This window comes from Hoplias malabaricus, chromosome 2, assembly GCF_029633855.1.
Source record: "Hoplias malabaricus isolate fHopMal1 chromosome 2, fHopMal1.hap1, whole genome shotgun sequence".
NCBI lineage: Eukaryota > Metazoa > Chordata > Actinopteri > Characiformes > Erythrinidae > Hoplias > Hoplias malabaricus.
In genome coordinates, this window is record NC_089801.1 from 82,338,664 (window position 1) to 82,356,612 (window position 17,949).

The following is a 17,949-nucleotide window of genomic DNA, read 5'->3' on the forward strand; positions in this document are numbered from 1 at the left end:
ACATTTAATTTAAACAATATATTTACACTTGTTAAAATTCAAATCGTACATTATTGTGGTTAATATTTTTTATTTATAAAGCTATTAAAACGGTGGTGATTAAATTATTTAATTCAAATAAAAAAAAATTATTTCCAAACGTTTATTGATTTTCCCCCGGTGTTTGAGTTCAGAAGCCTTTCCGTTTCGTCACCGACAAAGGGATAAGCTCAAATAGATCGCTATGCCCTACATAGGCCGCTATGAAGGGGACGAACCTCGCGGCTCCTCACTGGGACTCGACAGTGCACTTGAATGTGTAACCGCCGTTTGGAACGCGCCCAGTGACGCGCCGGTTTCTAAAACTAAAGCCCCCGCGTCTCATGGAGGCACAGGACTCGTGTATAAGATTTAATTTTATTTTACACATGTTTTAATGTTGGTTTAATATGGATTAATATGTTTGAGCACTTTACCTCGAATGAAGATTTAAAACGGAGAAGAAAAGTCAACGGAAAGGTGAAGGTTAAGCTCCTTTTATTTAAACGACATAGACATTTATAACTGTCATACTATGTGGACTATAGACGTTAATGAACCTTATATTGAACACACACGGTGTCTTCCACACGTAGTGAACTGTGTCAGACCAACTGAGGATAAAATCATGAACAAAAATAGACTTGAGTCACATTCAGGGCTATTGTATTTGGCCTGTAATGTTAGTGTTAGTGTTAGGGTGTTGGACAGTGGGGTTTCCTTTTTCATTTATCCTTCAAAACCCTCCTTTTAGATTTTGTGACAGTCACAGTGTGGTGGTCACATTCGAGCCTGTGTTTATCCTTTCGACTTTTACAAGCTTTTTCCCGTTTTAATGATGTTAAACATTATTAAACTGTATTTAAACATTAACACAGACTAGCACCCACACTCTATGACGTTTTCTTGGGTCTCTGACACATTCTGGTGGTTTTATAACACTTTTTACTGCATGTTTTAATGCATATCTGATATTTAAAACTACTTCTTTTTTTACTGAGTCCAATGACAGAGAAAGAGAAATGAAGGAAATTTTATTTAGTTAAATATCAGCGAGGGAGTGTGAGAATGTATTCCACTCATTCATTATCTGTAACCCTTATCCAGTTCAGGGTCGCGGTGGGTCCAGAGCCTACCTGGAATCATTGGGCGCAAGGCGGGAACAAACCCTGGAGGGGGCGCCAGTCCTTCACAGGGCAACACACACACACATTGACTCACACCTATGGACACTTTTTGAGTCACCAATCCACCTACCAATGTGTGTTTTTGGAGTGTGGAAGGAAACCCACGCAGACACAGGGAGAACACACCACACTCCTCACAGACAGTCACCCGGAGGAAACCCACGCAGACACGGGGAGAACACACCACACTCCTCACAGACAGTCACCCGGAGGAAACCCACGCAGACACAGGGAGAACACACCACACTCCTCACAGACAGTCACCCGGAGGAAACCCACGCAGACACAGGGAGAACACACCACACTCCTCACAGACAGTCACCCGGAGGAAACCCACGCAGACACAGGGAGAACACACCACACTCCTCACAGACAGTCACCCGGAGGAAACCCACGCAGACACAGAGAGAACACACCACACTCCTCACAGACAGTCACCCGGAGCGGGAATCGAACCCACAACCTCCAGGCCCCCGGAGCTGTGTGACTGTGACACCTACCTGCTGCACCACCATGCCACCCAAATGTATTCCAATGCCTTAAAAACCTTAAAGTCTTTTATTTCTCTGTTTATTCCCAGGTTTTTCTACCTTTGGAGTGTAATTAAACCCACCGTGGCAACATGAACGTCCTCAGATCAGGAGAAGAGCTTCTGAGGTGGGCCGTGACCTTGGGCAGATTTGGCACTGTGTGGAAACATGGGTCAATGTCAAAGACCACAGCTGCTGTTCTTCACCGTAGAAACTGTGCAGTGCCCCATTCTGGGTCCAGGAGAAAGTCACAGCCTACCTGGACATATCAGGTCAGGTATTTGTGTCACAGTGCAGAACCTGAAGAGCGCTCCTCTGAGGTGGCCTCTGTACGGAGTAAAGACCCATCAGATCTGGTGGAGGTCAGGGTGCCTTTCTACAGGAAGCTCCAGGACTGCACCTCGCCGTCTGACGTCTTGGATCTGACCGAGAGGAACGCGCTGACCCTCAGGCACATCAGTAACGCCTTGACCAGGATGTGGGAGACCACCAAGAAGATGTCGGACGAGCAGAGACGCTGCGAGCTCCAGCTGATGTCTGAACACCCGGCCTTTGAGAATCTGTGCCACAGGGCGAGGGTAGAATCCCCTCACATGCCCAGCGATGACCTGGCCTACACCCTGCTGGCCATGGTCAAACTGGGCGTGTCCCAGAGCAGCCTGGTGGTGCAGACGCTACTCAGGGTCATACAGGTCAGCCACTTTAGTCATTAACTATTGTAATTTTCATTGTTTAAGTGCACTAAAGCAGGTCCAGTTCTGATTCATTAATAAAAGACTAAGATTAGTCCTTGTTTGGGAAACCAGCTCAATAAATGTCACCACATTTTTGCAGTTAAAAATGATGTATATCATTACAGCATTTTGTTATCAGATTTAGAAAATAAAGGCCTTGGTGGGAACCACTGCTTTGCATTTTTTTGCTCCTCCATCCGGTAAATCTAGTCCTGGTTCTGGTTCTGGAAGTGGGTTCTCGTTTAGTGGCTGTTCTCTATCGTGGTTCAGAGCGAGCCGAGTAGGGACTAAACCTTGCAGAGCGCTGATTGTCCAGAGAGAGTCGTCACTCTACGCCAGGCAACGCAGACGACCAGCACCAACTCTCCATCTGTAAAATCTCCAGCTGCAGCAGAGATCACGTTTGTTTTGAACCATGATATTCTCCACAGAGCGTGGTCCAACGCCTGGTTTAGGTTTAATAAAGAATCAGAGATATCTCCTGGCCACTAGGTGTCACTCTGATGGCTGTTACATATTGTGAAGGAGAATTTTCCCTAAACACATTAAGCTTTGTATCTCCAAATGTAAAGAAGCAGAATTAAGGAAACCTTTGACACTCAACGCACGCCTTGTTCAGATTCTGACCTGTCTCTCTGTCTTCTTCTCTACCTAGGAGCGACTGAATCGGTTTGATGATAAGTCTCTGTCGATTCTGTCGTCCTGCCTGGAGGAGATGGACAGCAGCAGAAACGCAGTGGCTCTTAAACAGGGTTTGAAGTAAGGTGTTCTGTAATAACTAATAAAACCAAGTCATTATGGATGAGACGTCTCTGCGGTGTGTGTCTGCTCTTTCTAAGTCGGTCCTCTTGTTCGGTTTGAAGGCTGATTCTGGAGGATCGGATTCCTAAGGTCCAGGACGTGGTGCTGCTACAGACAATGATGCGTCTGTTGGGGAAGGACACTCCACCAGCCGTAAAGAAGAAGCTGGAGGTTGGGTTCATTATTTGTGAATTGTGTGTGTTTCTTTGAGGGCTGGAAATAACAGATTAGGACTTTTAAAAGTGAATTAAGATCAGTGTCATTCGAGGTCGAGAGTCAGAGCAAAATGTGCCTTGTTCTCACTGGATGGGGGCTATGGCCCTCTTCCCCTATTCTCCTTCCTCTTTCCCGAACATGATACTAGACAGTGTGGGATTCAGTTAGCTGGCGTAATGACTGGCGATTAGCATTCTCCTCCAAGCGTGTTGAGCTGTGTGGTAGCAGCAGCTCATAAAGAAGTGGTAGTTTGATTCATACTCCCAGGTTAGTTCCACAGGGTGTTACTGGGGGGTCATGACTAACAAGTGAATAATTTCTGATGACTTAATTGCAGCAAAATTGATTCAATACAAATGTGTGTTTATAGAAAATGTCAGTGATGTTCATTTGATTTGATAAAATCAAATATAATTTGATTGGACCAGCATTTTCATCAGTTAATATTTGTTGTTGGCACAACAAATGAAAAGTTAGCACACTGAGGTTATCGCTGCTGCACAGTTCTCAGGAGCCTGAGGTCCGGGATACGATCCTCGCCTCAGGTCACTGTCTGTGTGGAGTTTAGTGTGTTCTCGCGGTTTTAGGGGTTGCACTTGCTCAGGTCCCAAACCTGGGTGGAACAGGAAGGTTGTGTTACGAAGGGCATCTGATGTTAAAGACGACATACACTATTCATTCATTCATTTGTTCATCGTCTGTAACCCTTATCCAGTTCAGGGCGGTGGTGGGTCCGGAGCCTACCTGGAATCATTGGGCGCAAGGCAGAAACACACCCTGGAGGGGGCGCCAGTCCTTCACAGGGTGACACACACTCACACGTTCACTCACACACTCACACGTTCACTCACACACTCTCACCTACGGACACTTTTGAGTCACCAATCCACCTTTTGGACCGCGGGAGGACACCTGAGCACGTTAGTTTTTCTCTTTCATGATTATTTAAGGTGGAACTGACTCTAAATTCGGCAGAGTGCTAACTGCATGAAAGTAAACACAGACAGTAAGTGCTAGAACACCAAACAGATTAAGTTACAAATATGTTTCTGTGGTAATTTGAACAGTGAATAACACTTAAAGTTACAAAGACAGTTGTGTTTCTTTTGTCCTTTAACATACCACATTAAAAGTTGCAGAGCTTCTGAATGTAAACAAACCAGACAGAACAGCATTTTCCCAGAATTGTAGACAGTGCCTTTAAACCCTGTGCGAGGTCAGTTGTATGTCCCTCCTGAGAGATGACAGAAGCAACATCCACATTTATCATTTCCACCTTTAATATTAACTGTAGAGGAGCTACAAACAGTATTGTATTAATCCAGACCGACCCTAAACCCTCCCTGGAACATGAATTAAAGATCTGGATTTGAAGACCTCTGTAATTTAGAGTGGTGTAAAAGTGCACTGGGCTCATTTGTATGTTATTGTTGCTGATTTTTAGGATCTGCTCTTTGTTTATTTTCTTTCCCTCCAGATCAAAGCTCTGTCTTTGACGAGTGAGTTCACTCTTCCCAACGCTCAGTACATGATGACTACAATGGCCTCCATGCAGCTGAACTCAACACCACTGCTGGACTTCTGCTGCAAGGCGATAGCTGGTAACGAAGCTTTATTCCTACAGAAGTCTGCAGTAGCTCTTAGTTAGAGGTTTATCTTTATCCAAAGCCCACTGTTGCCATTAGAGACAGGGTTTTGAGACGCCATGGGCTACATTTCAGGGGGTGAGTGGGGGACTGTGGTAGTGGAAAAGCAACCATAGAGTAGAGCTGAGCCGAGCTGAGTGGCGTAGGTACAATGCAGTGGAAAAGCCTCATTTGTTCCTGCCCCACGTCGCGGTTATCCCTAGACGAGACGTGTGCTAGTGCTGTGGGGGAAAACAGCTAATACACTACTCACTGTGGACGAAATGTTGGTTGTTTGCCCGTAACATCTCCGTATTTCTCTTAGAAAATGTCCACAGTGTCCCCTTCAGTCGACTGCTGATGGTGCTGAAGTCCTGCCACGAGCTCCGCTACAGGAACTTCTCTTTCTTTTCCTCCGTGTCTGAATACGTGGCCAGCACACTGACCATGTGGAGCAACAAACAGGTAAACGCACGCTCATGAGGTCCCCACTCTGGAGGGAATACGGTGACACGTTTCTGAGAGGGTTGTCTGTTCTAAAATCACAATTTTTGGAAGTAAATTATAACCCGTATGAAGATCATCTTTATCATTTCCCTTGTTAAGAAACTCTCTCGTGTGTTTGGTTCACAGCTGGTGTTCTTCCTGTTGGAGTTCGAGGGGCTCAGGTTCCGGCCTGTGGCTTTGCTGGACGCGTTTGCAGAGAGAGTGATCCAGAACCCGGACAGCCTGGCGCTGAAAGACCTCCTCAGCGTCCTGAAATCCTACTCCTCCCTCAACCACCACCTGAAGGAGAACCAGCAGGAGTGAGTTTCTAACACAGTCAGCCCCAGGGTTTTATAAATGAGGTTGTGGTGGTGTTACATTATTTCCCCATCATAATATCATACAGTTCCCAAGCATTTCTGCTTGTTTTTAGCATGAGTATGCCTCCCTTAGTCTTTGTTCTCTCTCTTTTTTTTACAGGTTTTTGTCTAGTGTCACTCGTGTCCTGGAGTCCTACCTCACCAGAATGTCCAGCATTGACCTCCTGAAAGCCGTCAGCAGCCTGTGTGTGTTAGAGCATTTCCCTCAGGCTCCTCTGGAGAGATTACTTCAGAAAGATTGTCTGGAGGAGCTGCTTTCGAAAGGCAAGCCCTTGAAAAGTTTTAAACTGAGTGCAGCTAGAGGATATATAGAGTCTTTTTGATTTCATGCTTTTCTAAGAAGATAAAAATGGGATGTTTACAAAGGTAGGCCTTTTCCATCACGGTGGAGCCGGTCCAGGCACATTTCCACTGATTGGTTCACAAACCAGGAACGTAGTCAGTCCTTCAGCATCCGGTGTCGGCTTAAGATGAAGAAGCTCCAGAAAGAACCCAGAGCCTCAAATAAAGTGTTATGGCGCAGTGGAGCTGGACGGGTCATTTACAGCATGCTATATAAATATATAATAGGAAATAAAACGTGAATGTGCTCCATTTGTGTGTTTTCTGGGGGTGTGTTCAGCACGAAACAAGGTGTTGGCTAATTGTCTTCACTGTTCATAAGCTCAGAGCTCTGCATCATTTACACACCTGTATCATATCTCACTCTGATCTGAATGTGCTGTAAACAGTGGATTAACCATGACTCTGTCCTGACTGATCTGTTTATCTGTGGCTCTGGTGCTTAATTCAGACACAGCGCTGGAACAGGTTTACTGAGGAGAGACAAGTTTCTAGTTCCTCTTTCACACATGAACTTCGGAGAAACTCTGGGGTATCAGGTCTGGTGATGTCCTGTGGGGGATGGGGGTTAATTTTATTCATCACCACTACAGCTGCCTGCCATCATTTCTATGTGTACGTACATACCTCAGTTCAGTCTGGAGTCTAGACACGGTCCCGTAATCCTGGAAGAGTCTGTGGAAATAAGTCTCACACATTCAGAGGAAGAAACTAATCCCCTCTCTTTTTTAACCCACAGATGGTCCAACGTATAAAGGCGTGGAGAAGAGGCTACACACGTTAGGCCTGTGTTTACAGCTGGACAAGCCTCCTCTTCCTCCCACAGTCTCAGCTGAAGACCTCCCGGACCTCCAGCCCTCTCTCTCTCCGTCTGAGCTGCCTTTATACCCTGGACTGGTCAGTGCTCTGAAGGACTTGGTCGGGGAAGCCGCTTTGAGGGAGTCTGTGGTGGAAGAGAGCGTCTATTTCATCGGTGAGTGGAAGGGGGAAAGCAGCTGCACATGAGCTTATATTCACTATAAACCTAGCAGCATCAGGCTGTGGGGCATTGGGAGGGTGTTATGAGGAGTGACGGAGCATCATCTAGTGTATTCAGGATTCAGAGTTGGGGTGGCAAAGCGGGAACATACAACATCAGTAATGACCTCACTATTGCTCTCAGAGATTAATGCAATCAAATCCTCACATATGAGTTCCAAGATCTAATCTAAACTCCTCCCAGATGAGTCCAGAGATGTCCATATACTTTAGAGCCCCACACTCTACGAATCTGCAGGTTACAAAGCAGAGTGTAAACAGGTTCATACTGATCCCTTCACACATTTTTACAGTTTTAAGTGTAATTTCTCTCTCGTTTCTGTTTTTCAGACTGTGTGATCACTGTGTGTCCCGACACCAAAGATGTCAGTAGCGCTCTGGAAGAGGGGTGTGTTATGCCTCAGAAACCCCGGAGGTAATTTTTTATATAGCTAGTAAATACACTATATACATGCCTCTTTCACACAAGAACCCTGGAGAATATCTAGAGAAACTCCAGAGTATCTGGTCTGGAGATGTCCCGGAGCGGTCTTTTACACATGCAGCGGGAGATTTTCAGGGTCAGATGCACTCTCACATGGGACAGTGCCTGTACAGTGCGTGTAGGAGAATATACGGAATATTTCCTGTGCTATTCTCACATATCTGGGGTCTTTACTAGGGCGCGAGGAGTATAAAATCCAGGATGAATGTTTCAGGTGGTCGTGTTCACACACAGGTCCTCCGGGAAAACTCTGGAACATTTCTGGTGTACAATGTGTTCATGTGTGAAAGTGGAATTATAAAAAAATGGTTGTTTTTTTGTGTATCGTCACTCTTCATTGACAAACGTGTCTCAGTTTTTGTGGATGTTTAGTTTACTACAACAACACAGCAGCTGTCCTTCACACTGTAAGTAAATTTCACAATGAATCGACCAATAGAAACGCTCCAACTTAATGTTAAGACGTCCACTGAATTTTAAGAAGACTTTTGCTCCTCCTGTAAAGTTACTATTCTGGAGATGCATGTTTTTCACTGGACAGCGTTGATATGTTTTTATTTGTAAGGACTAACATCTCCTCAGACGCGTAGTCACTCACCCAATTATACGACTCCTAAAGCAATGGTTATTATTCTTTGTTGATATTGATAGAATAACACACTAGTGCAATGAGTAAAAAAAAAACACGAATCAGATACAGTTTGGTGTGGGATGTGATTAAATCAGCCCTCAACCTGTTAAAATAATAACAAAATGATCACAATAAATCTGAAACAACCCTCCTGTTCCTTGTTTTCCAGGCTGGCAGTGCTCTGTGCTCCCCCGTCTGCTTTCTGCTTTGGTACGACCCACCCTCGCAGCAGACTGGCTGTTAAAATGCGTCACCTCCGAATACTGGGCTATGAACCTGTTGCGGTAGGTGGCTTCCTGCGTTGATATTAACCATATGATGTTTCTCTAACACCCCGTTCACACAAGGAGGCGACAGAGCAACATGTGGCTAGTCATCACCCGAGAACAGATTTGTAGCCTTAATTTATTTATGCAAATGAGTTACAGTCTCTGTCTGATCCACTCAGACCAGCATAACACACACCACCACGTCAGTGTCACTGCAGCGCTGAGAATGATGCACCACCACATTAGACCTGCTCTGTGAGGGTCCAGAGCATTTAAGAAAATGGACTATTGCTAAAAAAGTATGCAGAGAAATACACCGCTCAGGGTGACTCTGTGAGGAGTGTGGTGTGTTCTCTCTGTGTCTGCCTGGGTTTCCTCCGGGTGACTGTGTGAGGACTGTGGTGTGTTCTCCCTGTGTCTGCGTGGGTTTCCTCCGGGTGACTGTCTGTGAGGAGTGTGGTGTGTTCTCCCTGTGTCTGCGTGGGTTTCCTCCGGGTGACTGTCTGTGAGGAGTGTGGTGTGTTCTCCCTGTGTCTGCGTGGGTTTCCTCCGGGTGACTGTCTGTGAGGAGTGTGGTGTGTTCTCCCTGTGTCTGCGTGGGTTTCCTCCGGGTGACTGTCTGTGAGGAGTGTGGAGTGTTCTCCCTGTGTCTGCGTGGGTTTCCTCCGGGTGACTGTCTGTGAGGAGTTTCTGTGTTCTCCCTGTGTCTCCGTGGGTTTCTTCCGGGTGACTGTCTGTGAGAAGTGTGGTGTGTTCTCCCTGTGTCTGCGTGGGTTTCCTCCGGGTGACTGTCTGTGAAGAGTCTGGTGTGTTCTCCCTGTGTCTGCGTGGGTTTCCTCCTGGTGCTCCAATTTCCTCCCACGGTCCAAATACACACGTTGGTAGGTGGATTGGAGACTCAAAAGTGTCCGTAGGTGTGAGTGAATGTGAGAGTGTTCCTGCTTTGTGCCTAGTGATTCTGGGTAGGCTCCTGAGCCACCGCTGCCCTGAACTGGATAAAGTTCACAGACAGGTCTAATGCAGTTTAAGAGAAACACTGTTCTGAATGGAAGCTGAAGAGTTGCACGGTGTAGCAGTTGTTTGATTACAACCGTCTATGTGTTATTTTTATGTGCAGGTGCCAGTCCATGAGCTCAACTCCAAAACCAATGAGGAGAGAACGGAGCTGCTGAAGAGGCTGATTTTCTCTGAGCAAGATTCTACAACAGAGGAGTGATGAAAGCAACAACAAAGGGACTCCATCCCTGGGCTCAGCTGCTCTGCTTGGTGTTTTACGGGAGACGTTGTGGACTGTGACTAAAGGAACGTAAAGCTCCACTGAGCTGTAACAGGGAGAACAGAGCCTCTGTCGGTTCTACTCTGGGCTCAGCTCTGCAGACACTGCTCTATGTACTACTACTTATGAAGGAGGGTAGGGAACCACCACCTCCCCCATCACTGGCCCCTGATTTCAGGAGAGTGCTGTAGAAGAGAATTACACTGTGTGGTAAATGGAGCACCAAATCTTACCTAGTGTTGCTTTAAAGAGGCTGTATGAATACAGACCAGTCCTAACTCTAACAGAAACATGTCTCTCTAGAATCATCAGTACTCCCACTGTTCATGAGGAAGGAATCGTAAAAACACTGCTTTCAGGAGTTTATCAGTTTGAGGAGGAAAAACAAAGTATAACGTATCAATAAATTATTATACAGATTACTATCTGTAACTGGTTACTTGAATTAAGTTAAAGGGGCACTAAGAATTTTCACCACCAAAATTAGATTAGAAAGAATGTTGTCTCGTCTTAAAAGTCAAATTGCTCTGTAGTCCCTGAATTAAACACTTGGGTCACCCCAATAGGGGCAGCCATCTTTAAAAATGGGCTTTTCTTCACAGGTAAATAAAATACAGCAGAATTGAGGGACTGCATTAATAACCAGGCCGACCAATCAGAGCGCCGTTGTCATGGTTACAGACCAAACAAATGAGCAGGAACATGGCGGCTGAACAGCTGGTCTTGCTCGTAGCAGAACACATAGCTTAAAACAACCAACACGCTGAGAGTTAACGTGGAGAAAAAATTCCTCATTGTTCCTACTTAGTAAAATCCATTTATTCTTCCTCTTCCAGCATCTTCCCGTGGTTTCAGAGACAGAAAACGCATCGGATGCGGTGTGATGGTTCCGCTACATTAAAAATCGCATGATTTTAAACAAAAACTTTGTGTGAAAAGGCCTTTAGACGATTTTTTCTACTTGGGAGAGAGTCAATAGACAGAACACTTGCAATATATTTTTTTATCAATTTCTTCATTTATTTGAGCAAACCCACATCCTGCCAGAGAACAGAAAGAACACAGGTACGCCACTGTGTAACCAACAGAGTTCTTTCACCAGCTCTTTACTTTCAGATGGAAAGAAAAATGGGAACAGAGCAGATTTTACCACAATGCAAAACTGAAGGAGAGCAGGGCTGTGAGGATGGGAATGTGACACTCTGACTCTCATCAAACACAAATCAAGGAAGATCAGGACGGATCGAGCCGCCCCTAAACCTTTGGTACATTCAGTGCAAGTATAAATATGGAGCTGTAACAGTGTCCTATGAAGGGAGTTAAAAACGCTAAAACCAGAGAAGCGTGAGTTGGACCTATGTGATCAGAACTGATCTAGGCACACTACGATAAACCAGCAATCTGAACTAGTTCAAGTTTTCATTTCAGTTCTTTTTGAGTTGTTCGTTCCAGCATGTTTTACATTTTTGATTCTCAACTTGTAATCGATGTTACAAAACATTCGGAAATAGCCACAAACGCGTACAATCCAGAAGGTCCGAAGGTTGCGGCAGTGTCGGGCCTAGAAAAAAAGGAGACTGAAAAAACGAGAATGTGCACATTCAAAACAAGCTGTGGTCGTTACAGAGTGGCGACATTCTGAGGCTAGATAATAGTCGGTACGTCTCGTCTAAAGCCTCAAAATTAAAAAGGAAATGGTGTCAGATCCTCATTTTCCACTTTGTTACTTCATTAAAATACATTTTAGATGCTGCAAAGCTAACTCACGCACTCATGTTTAGCAGGCAGTGAATCCTCCCCAAGGGGGCGCCATTAGGAATAGTGCCTTGCATCAGTGACACGCTGTGTCAGTGTTATTTCTGAGAAATGACATTTGCATACATCAAAACCATAATAATTTCTTTCTCATATTAAATTCATGATGTTTTTAGAGTGCGACGTTCAAATGTCGTGTCAAAACGAGGAGTATAAACGTGTTACTAGCAACGTATAAATGAGACTAAACAGAAGGTGTATACATTTGGAACGTACAGTACATTACGGTGTGTGTGTGTGTGTGTGTGGTGTCGCCTCCGTTATAGGAGAGGGCTGATCTTGATCGTGTTTGAGGTGATCTAAGAAAGCTGTGGCGAATCATTACAAAGCTGCGTCTGCAACGTATCACATGTACATTCACACCGCATCGCTGTGGTCGTTACAAAAAGGCTTTTTGCAAAAGTGTACAATGTTTGTTCGCCAGTGTTATGTTAGTATTAATGCGTCACCCGTTTCACCAGCTACGTGTCCATCAGTCTCTACAGTGGAGCCACTCTGGTCCTGGCTCGTTTCTGAGAGCTGGTTTGTTCTTGATTTCTTACATTCACTCCAATCTTCACTTATTTTTCTTGGCAACTGAGCAGTTGAGTCCAGAAACAATGTTTTATTTTTCCCCGTAATCCTCCCGTCTCGCTGGGAGCTTGTGATTGTAACCCTTTGCCGTTCGGAGCTGTGAAGACTTTCAAACCCGTGACTTTAACAAAGTAAAACAGTGCACGAAAAGAAATGGACCCTAAGTGCTTTTGGTGACCGTTTTCATCGAGCGCGAGGAAGAGAACTGGCGAGTTTTGAGGCGTTTTCTCAGTCCCTCTTGGAGAAGCGTGCGGAAGAGGGAGCGCGTCAGTCCCGACCGGAGACATGGACGCACAGGTTCATTCCAGGCCGAAGGTGCTGGTCTCCTCCACGGCGGTCAACATCTTCTCGTACAGCATGGAGAAGGATGGGTACGGAGGGAGGTCCAGACGATTAAAACACGTGTGAGCCCTGTGGAAAAAGAGAAGCGATTAGCTTTAGTTTTATTGACAGTGGAATTGAATTTTTGAGCCATCTACTGGTTTGAAGTACAACAGAGATATGCTACAATTAACTCAATGAAGTACAGTTACTTTCCATGTTGGAGGTAAGAGGTTAATCCTTGTTATTAAGTTCATATATATATTTGAAACCCATAGGATTCTGTTATGTATCTGTATCATTAACACTGTAAATCAGCTCTGAGGCCTCAATACCAATGTCTAAATTCCATTACAGACGGCAGAATCACGCAAGGTTGCTCCACAGAGTCAAGGGGGAATAGCACAGACATTTTAGAGGGAGTGAAAGTGTTCAGAAAATCAGCTGAGCTTTGAAGATACAGAGAACGTTAGAAGATGTAGTAAATGAAGGTAGAGAGTTCCAGAGGACGGGAGCCAACCAGGAGACCTCACGATAATCCTCACGACCCGCTTTATTAACGATAAACGTTTTACCTGATGACCAACAGGGGGCGCTTCAAAACAAGCTGTGGTCGTTACAGAGTGGCAACATTCTGAGGCTAGATAATAGTCGGTACGTCTCGTCTAAAGCCTCAAAATTAAAAAGGAAATGGTGTCAGATCTTCCTTTTCCACTTTGTTACTTTATTAAAATACATTTTAGATGCTGCAAAGCTCACTCACGTACTCATGTTTAGCAGGCAGTGAATCCTCCCCAAGGGGGCGCCATTAGGAATAGTGCTTTGCATCAGTGACACGGTGTTTCAGTGTTATTTCTGAGAAATGACATAATTATCACGACCCACTTTATTAAGAATTACCAGCTTCATTAGCGATAAACGTTTTACCTGACGACCAACAGGGGGCACATTCAAAACAAGCTTTGGTCGGTCTCGTCTAAAGCCTCACAATTAAAAAGGAAATGGTTTCAAATCTTACTTTTGCCTGACGACCAACAGGGGGCATTGTCAAGGAGTGTGAAGAGTGTACAGAGCGTGTACCTGGGTAAAGAGGTGATCTTGCCCCACTTCTCCACACAGAAGCGGCGAGGTCCGTTGCTGCCTCTGAGCGAGGCGAAGCCTTCGTAGGGGATACTGGACGTCCCTGTCACAAACTAACACCGAGGAGACACATTGTAACAGGCTTTTTCCAGCAGAGGGTAAAGACTTTTATTTTGTATACTTCCCATAATGAATAAGGGGACTTTTCTGAGTCCCCCCAGATGAGGGTTTAAACAGAATCAGTTTACACAAGTGGAGCTGTGCTCACCTGGAGGAGTCGCAGTCTCTGCTCGTTGTTGAATCTCTCCACCGCCGCCCAGAACCAGCGAATTACAATGTGGTTGTCATGGTAACCTACAGACATTGGTTGTAATTATATACACCACAAAATACAATTTAACCACGTTAAACCGGTAGGTGAATGTAGGTAGGTCATGACCCAGCCCATTATCAGTGTAGCACTGATTGTTTCCATGAGCTGGGCACTGAACCCCACTTTAACAAAGTGTAGCTCTCCATTAAGACGCCAAAATATCTCTTACCCCTCGAGGCTTGGACTCAACAACACTTCTGTTCAGTTACTGCCTCATATTTCCTTCCGCTGGTTTTAATGTTGTGGCTAATCTGTAAATATTTTATTGTCCCAGTATTTCTGCATCTACACATCAGTTACATCAATTTTATTAAAAGTAGCATATGCCCCCTCTATTACATTTGAAGCAAGACCCTTTTTTCTCACTGGAGCACTACACGCTTGTAGGAGAATGCTAGCACCACACTGAATTACCTCCTCGATATTCAGTGTTGTTCCTCCAGTCACTAAGATCGATTTCTGCGGTTCCGGCGATGACCAGCTCCAGCTCCCGGGCGTCGAACACGGACACGAGCCGAGCGTCCACTACCTGCACACACACACACACTTATGAATTATGTTGTCATGTGCTACACATTTTCATCCTAAAACAATAGTTCTCTACAGTCATCTCCATGGCAGCAAGAAGACGTCGGACCATTGTTGGTTCACTGAGGGGAAAGTTGAGTCCACTAGTGTTTTTCTCTCAGTTTTCTGAGCAGACATCAGTCGTCAAACAGAGTTTTAGACATTCACAGTCCAATTTACTCATTTAAACTTTTTAAAATTAGTTCAGTAAATAACTTTAATGCAGCACAGTGTTAGCATTTAAATATCATTAAACATCAGGCCGTCACACTTGTATCTCTCACAGTGGATGGTAATATGTATTAGTTTAATTTCCAGAATAAAAGTCTGTTTGAGGAGGCCTTGTACACCGTGAACTGAGAGGGCAGATATTGGACCTGCATATACGCACTCGTTTGACTGTGTCTCAGTGTTGTAGTTTTACAGTAATAACCAGGGCCTGTGGTGTGAAGGGAAGGGTGTGCCGTACCTCGTAGAATCCTCGCACTAAACTCTCCGTCTGCTGGACCACCCCTCTCTCTATTCGCCACTTCACCATCCGCTCTATGTACTCCTTCTTATTCTTCTCAGACACAGGAATGTTAGCACCACCCGGCTTCAGCTCCCGCTCCGTGATCTAGAAACACACACACACACACACACACACGGGCATTAACGTTTAAAGATGTTCCTTAAATGCTCCATGTCTTTTTTTTTTTTTTTTTTAAATGGAAAGCACCTTAAAGACTTGGCTTATCACTCACTCACTCATCCACATAACACATTCACTTTCACTCACTCATTCACTCAGTGGTGTGGCAGTTATATTCTCGCTCACACAGGAGAGATGGCTAGTCCCACTCAGAGGGTGTACGTTCTTGTGGTGCATTTTTAACTGAGTGAGTATGTGTATGAATGAGTGAGTGAATTTGTATGAGGCTAAGTGACTAGATGTATGTTACTGCATCATTATTTAAGGTGGACTAGCAAAAAGATGTTACTGCTGCACTATTTAAGGTGGACTAGCAAAAGAATGTTACTTCTGCACTAGAACAAGAATGTAACTGCTGCAGTATTTAAGGTGGACTAGCAAAAGAATGTTACTTCTGCACTATTTAAGGTGGACTAGAACAAGAATGTAACTGCTGCAGTATTTAAGGTGGACTAGAACAAGAATGTAACTGCTGCAGTATTTAAGGTGGACTAGCAAAATAATGTTACTGCTGCACTATTTAAGGTGGACTAGAACAAGAATGTAACTGCTGCAGTATTTAATGTGGACTAGCAAAAGGATGGTACTGCTGCACCATTTAAGGTGGACTAGCAAAATAATGTTACTACTGCACTATTTAAGATGGACTAGCACAGGTGAAGCCTGGCACTGACCTGTCCGAACACTTCCTCGTTCACAGTGAACGTGAGGTCCAGCATGTCCTCGATGTCGTTGTCCTTCATCCACTGTAAACTCTGGTGGAACTCCTCGTCCAGGTACTCCAGGTCACTCAAGTCACACGGACTGTGGAGAACAGGCAAGAAAACCAGAGAGATCCATAATTTTATATAACAAACACACACACACACACTCTGTGTACACAATGGGCTTCAGTAAATGAATGAGAGGAGCAGCTCTCACATCCTCAGCAGTCCCTTGTAGAACGGACGGGTGAAGAAGGCGTCCAGCAGGTACTGGTGGATCAGAGCCAGGCCCAGGATGCGTCCACTGAAGCGAAACCTGCGAGAGGAATACAGAGTGATATGAGGATGACTGATGTACCAACCACTGGTAGACACCTCTTCTAAAGAGTGATTTTGGGGTTCCACAACAGAAACAGGTGTCCAAGTGTGTGTATAATCTCCTCAGAGCATGGAAAGATCATCATACCCAATGCCAAACATTAGCTGGAGGAGTATATAAAGCCCCCTCTGGAGTGGTGAAGCTCCATCCAATACCTTTGGGATGAGTTTGGCTGGTGTGTGTGGTCTAGAAATAATCAACCACCATCAGTACACACCTCACCTCACTCCTGTTCACACAGCATAATGCCATCAAATCCTCACAGAAATGGCAAAAAGCAGTAGGATACTACCTATAACCTAGTGCTTTTAGAATAAAAAAAAAATAGTAAATCATATTTAATGCTAATTATTATGTATTAAATTTGTCCACACACAAACACAGACACTACACAAATATAATAAAAATAATAATAATAATAAAGTAAAACAACAGTTTCCTGTCCCCAGTGTTTCATACATATCACATACACATTTCACTCCCTTCCCAAAAATATGAGCAAGTACCAGCATATGAACTTTACTGAAGCAATTATTCATTCATTCATTCATTATCTGGGACCCTTATCTAGTTCTACCCAGAATCATTGGGCACAAGGTAGGAACACACCCTGGAGGGGGCGCCAGTCCTTCACAGGGCGACACACACACACACCTACCAACGTGTGTTTTTGGAGCGATCGATAAACAATGCTAAAATAAATATAACTCCATTGTGCTGAATATAACTCACATTGATCATTTATTTTACATATAAACATGTGCTATTTAAAGCTTATGAACGGACATTATCACTGCCAATTAGTTTAAAGTTTGACTGCCTTCAAATAAACAACCTTCATTTCCGAAGACAAACAGTGTACGGCCCAATCGTGTTTTAACTTTGAATGTGTGGACACTGACCATTCGTGATGGTTGTCCACGAAGGCAGACATGGGGCTGATCTGGACGGTGTAGGTGTCGTTGGCCGAGTACTCGAACAGACCGTAGTAAGGGTTGAAGAGCTCCCTCGACACCAGGAAGAAAAACTCCCTCGATGGGCCACTGTAGTCCAGTCTAGGGATTAAAAGAGAGATATGAAAAAGACTGAAAAATATTAGCCTTCAACGTCAGTAAGAATGATCTCCAAGAGCTTATTAGAAACCCCTACTCTGTACTCTCTCTCTCTCTGTACTCTCTCTCTCTCTCTGTACTCTCTCTATCTCTGTACTCTCTCTCTCTCTCTGTACTCTCTCTATCTCTGTACTCTCTCTCTTTGTTCTATCTCTGTACTCTTTCTCTCTCTCTCTCTCTGTACTCTCTCTGTCTCTCTCTCTCTCTGTATCTCTCTCTCTCTCTCTCTCTGTACTCTCTCTGTCTCTGTACTCTCTCTATCTCTGTACTCTCTCTCTCTGTACTCTCTCTGTCTCTGTACTCTCTCTCTCTGTACT

General features: G+C 44.6%; 2 protein-coding genes across 3 annotated transcripts in view; one reads left to right on the forward strand and one right to left on the reverse strand.

Annotated features, from left to right (window-relative positions):
• Positions 1 to 337: 337 nt before the first annotated feature.
• On the forward strand, positions 338 to 10,872 carry fastkd2 (FAST kinase domains 2). Of its 2 annotated transcripts, none has more exons than XM_066661776.1 (12): positions 338 to 504; positions 1,786 to 2,427; positions 3,125 to 3,228; positions 3,333 to 3,441; positions 4,964 to 5,087; positions 5,437 to 5,576; positions 5,745 to 5,917; positions 6,078 to 6,241; positions 7,059 to 7,292; positions 7,688 to 7,772; positions 8,642 to 8,756; positions 9,859 to 10,872. In XM_066661776.1, the coding sequence occupies exons 2-12, from the start codon at positions 1,828 to 1,830 to the stop codon at positions 9,955 to 9,957; spliced, it is 1,947 nt and encodes a 648-aa protein (XP_066517873.1). In that variant the 5' UTR covers positions 338 to 504; positions 1,786 to 1,827; the 3' UTR covers positions 9,958 to 10,872. The 2 variants fall into 2 exon arrangements, with proteins under 2 accessions (XP_066517873.1, XP_066517875.1); XM_066661778.1 differs by having other exon boundaries at positions 338 to 498.
• Positions 10,873 to 11,036: 164 nt separating this feature from the next.
• Positions 11,037 to 17,949, reverse strand: part of hecw2b (HECT, C2 and WW domain containing E3 ubiquitin protein ligase 2b) — a 35,013-nt gene continuing 28,100 nt past the window's right edge. Inside the window, exons 22-29 of the mRNA XM_066661773.1 lie at positions 17,423 to 17,575; positions 16,359 to 16,457; positions 16,112 to 16,241; positions 15,216 to 15,362; positions 14,594 to 14,708; positions 14,075 to 14,160; positions 13,807 to 13,919; positions 11,037 to 12,816 (exon numbers count right to left, since the gene is read on the reverse strand). Coding sequence (XP_066517870.1) covers positions 12,705 to 12,816; positions 13,807 to 13,919; positions 14,075 to 14,160; positions 14,594 to 14,708; positions 15,216 to 15,362; positions 16,112 to 16,241; positions 16,359 to 16,457; positions 17,423 to 17,575 — 955 coding nt within the window. The 3' untranslated portion in view covers positions 11,037 to 12,704. The remainder of the gene's footprint in view (positions 12,817 to 13,806; positions 13,920 to 14,074; positions 14,161 to 14,593; positions 14,709 to 15,215; positions 15,363 to 16,111; positions 16,242 to 16,358; positions 16,458 to 17,422; positions 17,576 to 17,949) is intronic.

Bases quoted from the DNA above. Each gene is read 5' to 3' on its own strand.
- fastkd2 (XM_066661776.1), top strand. From the start codon at position 1,828: ATGAACGTCCTCAGATCAGGAGAAGAGCTTCTGAGGTGGGCCGTGACC. The intron at 3,442-4,963 runs GTTGGGTTCATT...CTTTCCCTCCAG, and splicing joins CCGTAAAGAAGAAGCTGGAG to ATCAAAGCTCTGTCTTTGAC. The intron at 6,242-7,058 runs GCAAGCCCTTGA...TTTAACCCACAG, and splicing joins GGAGGAGCTGCTTTCGAAAG to ATGGTCCAACGTATAAAGGC.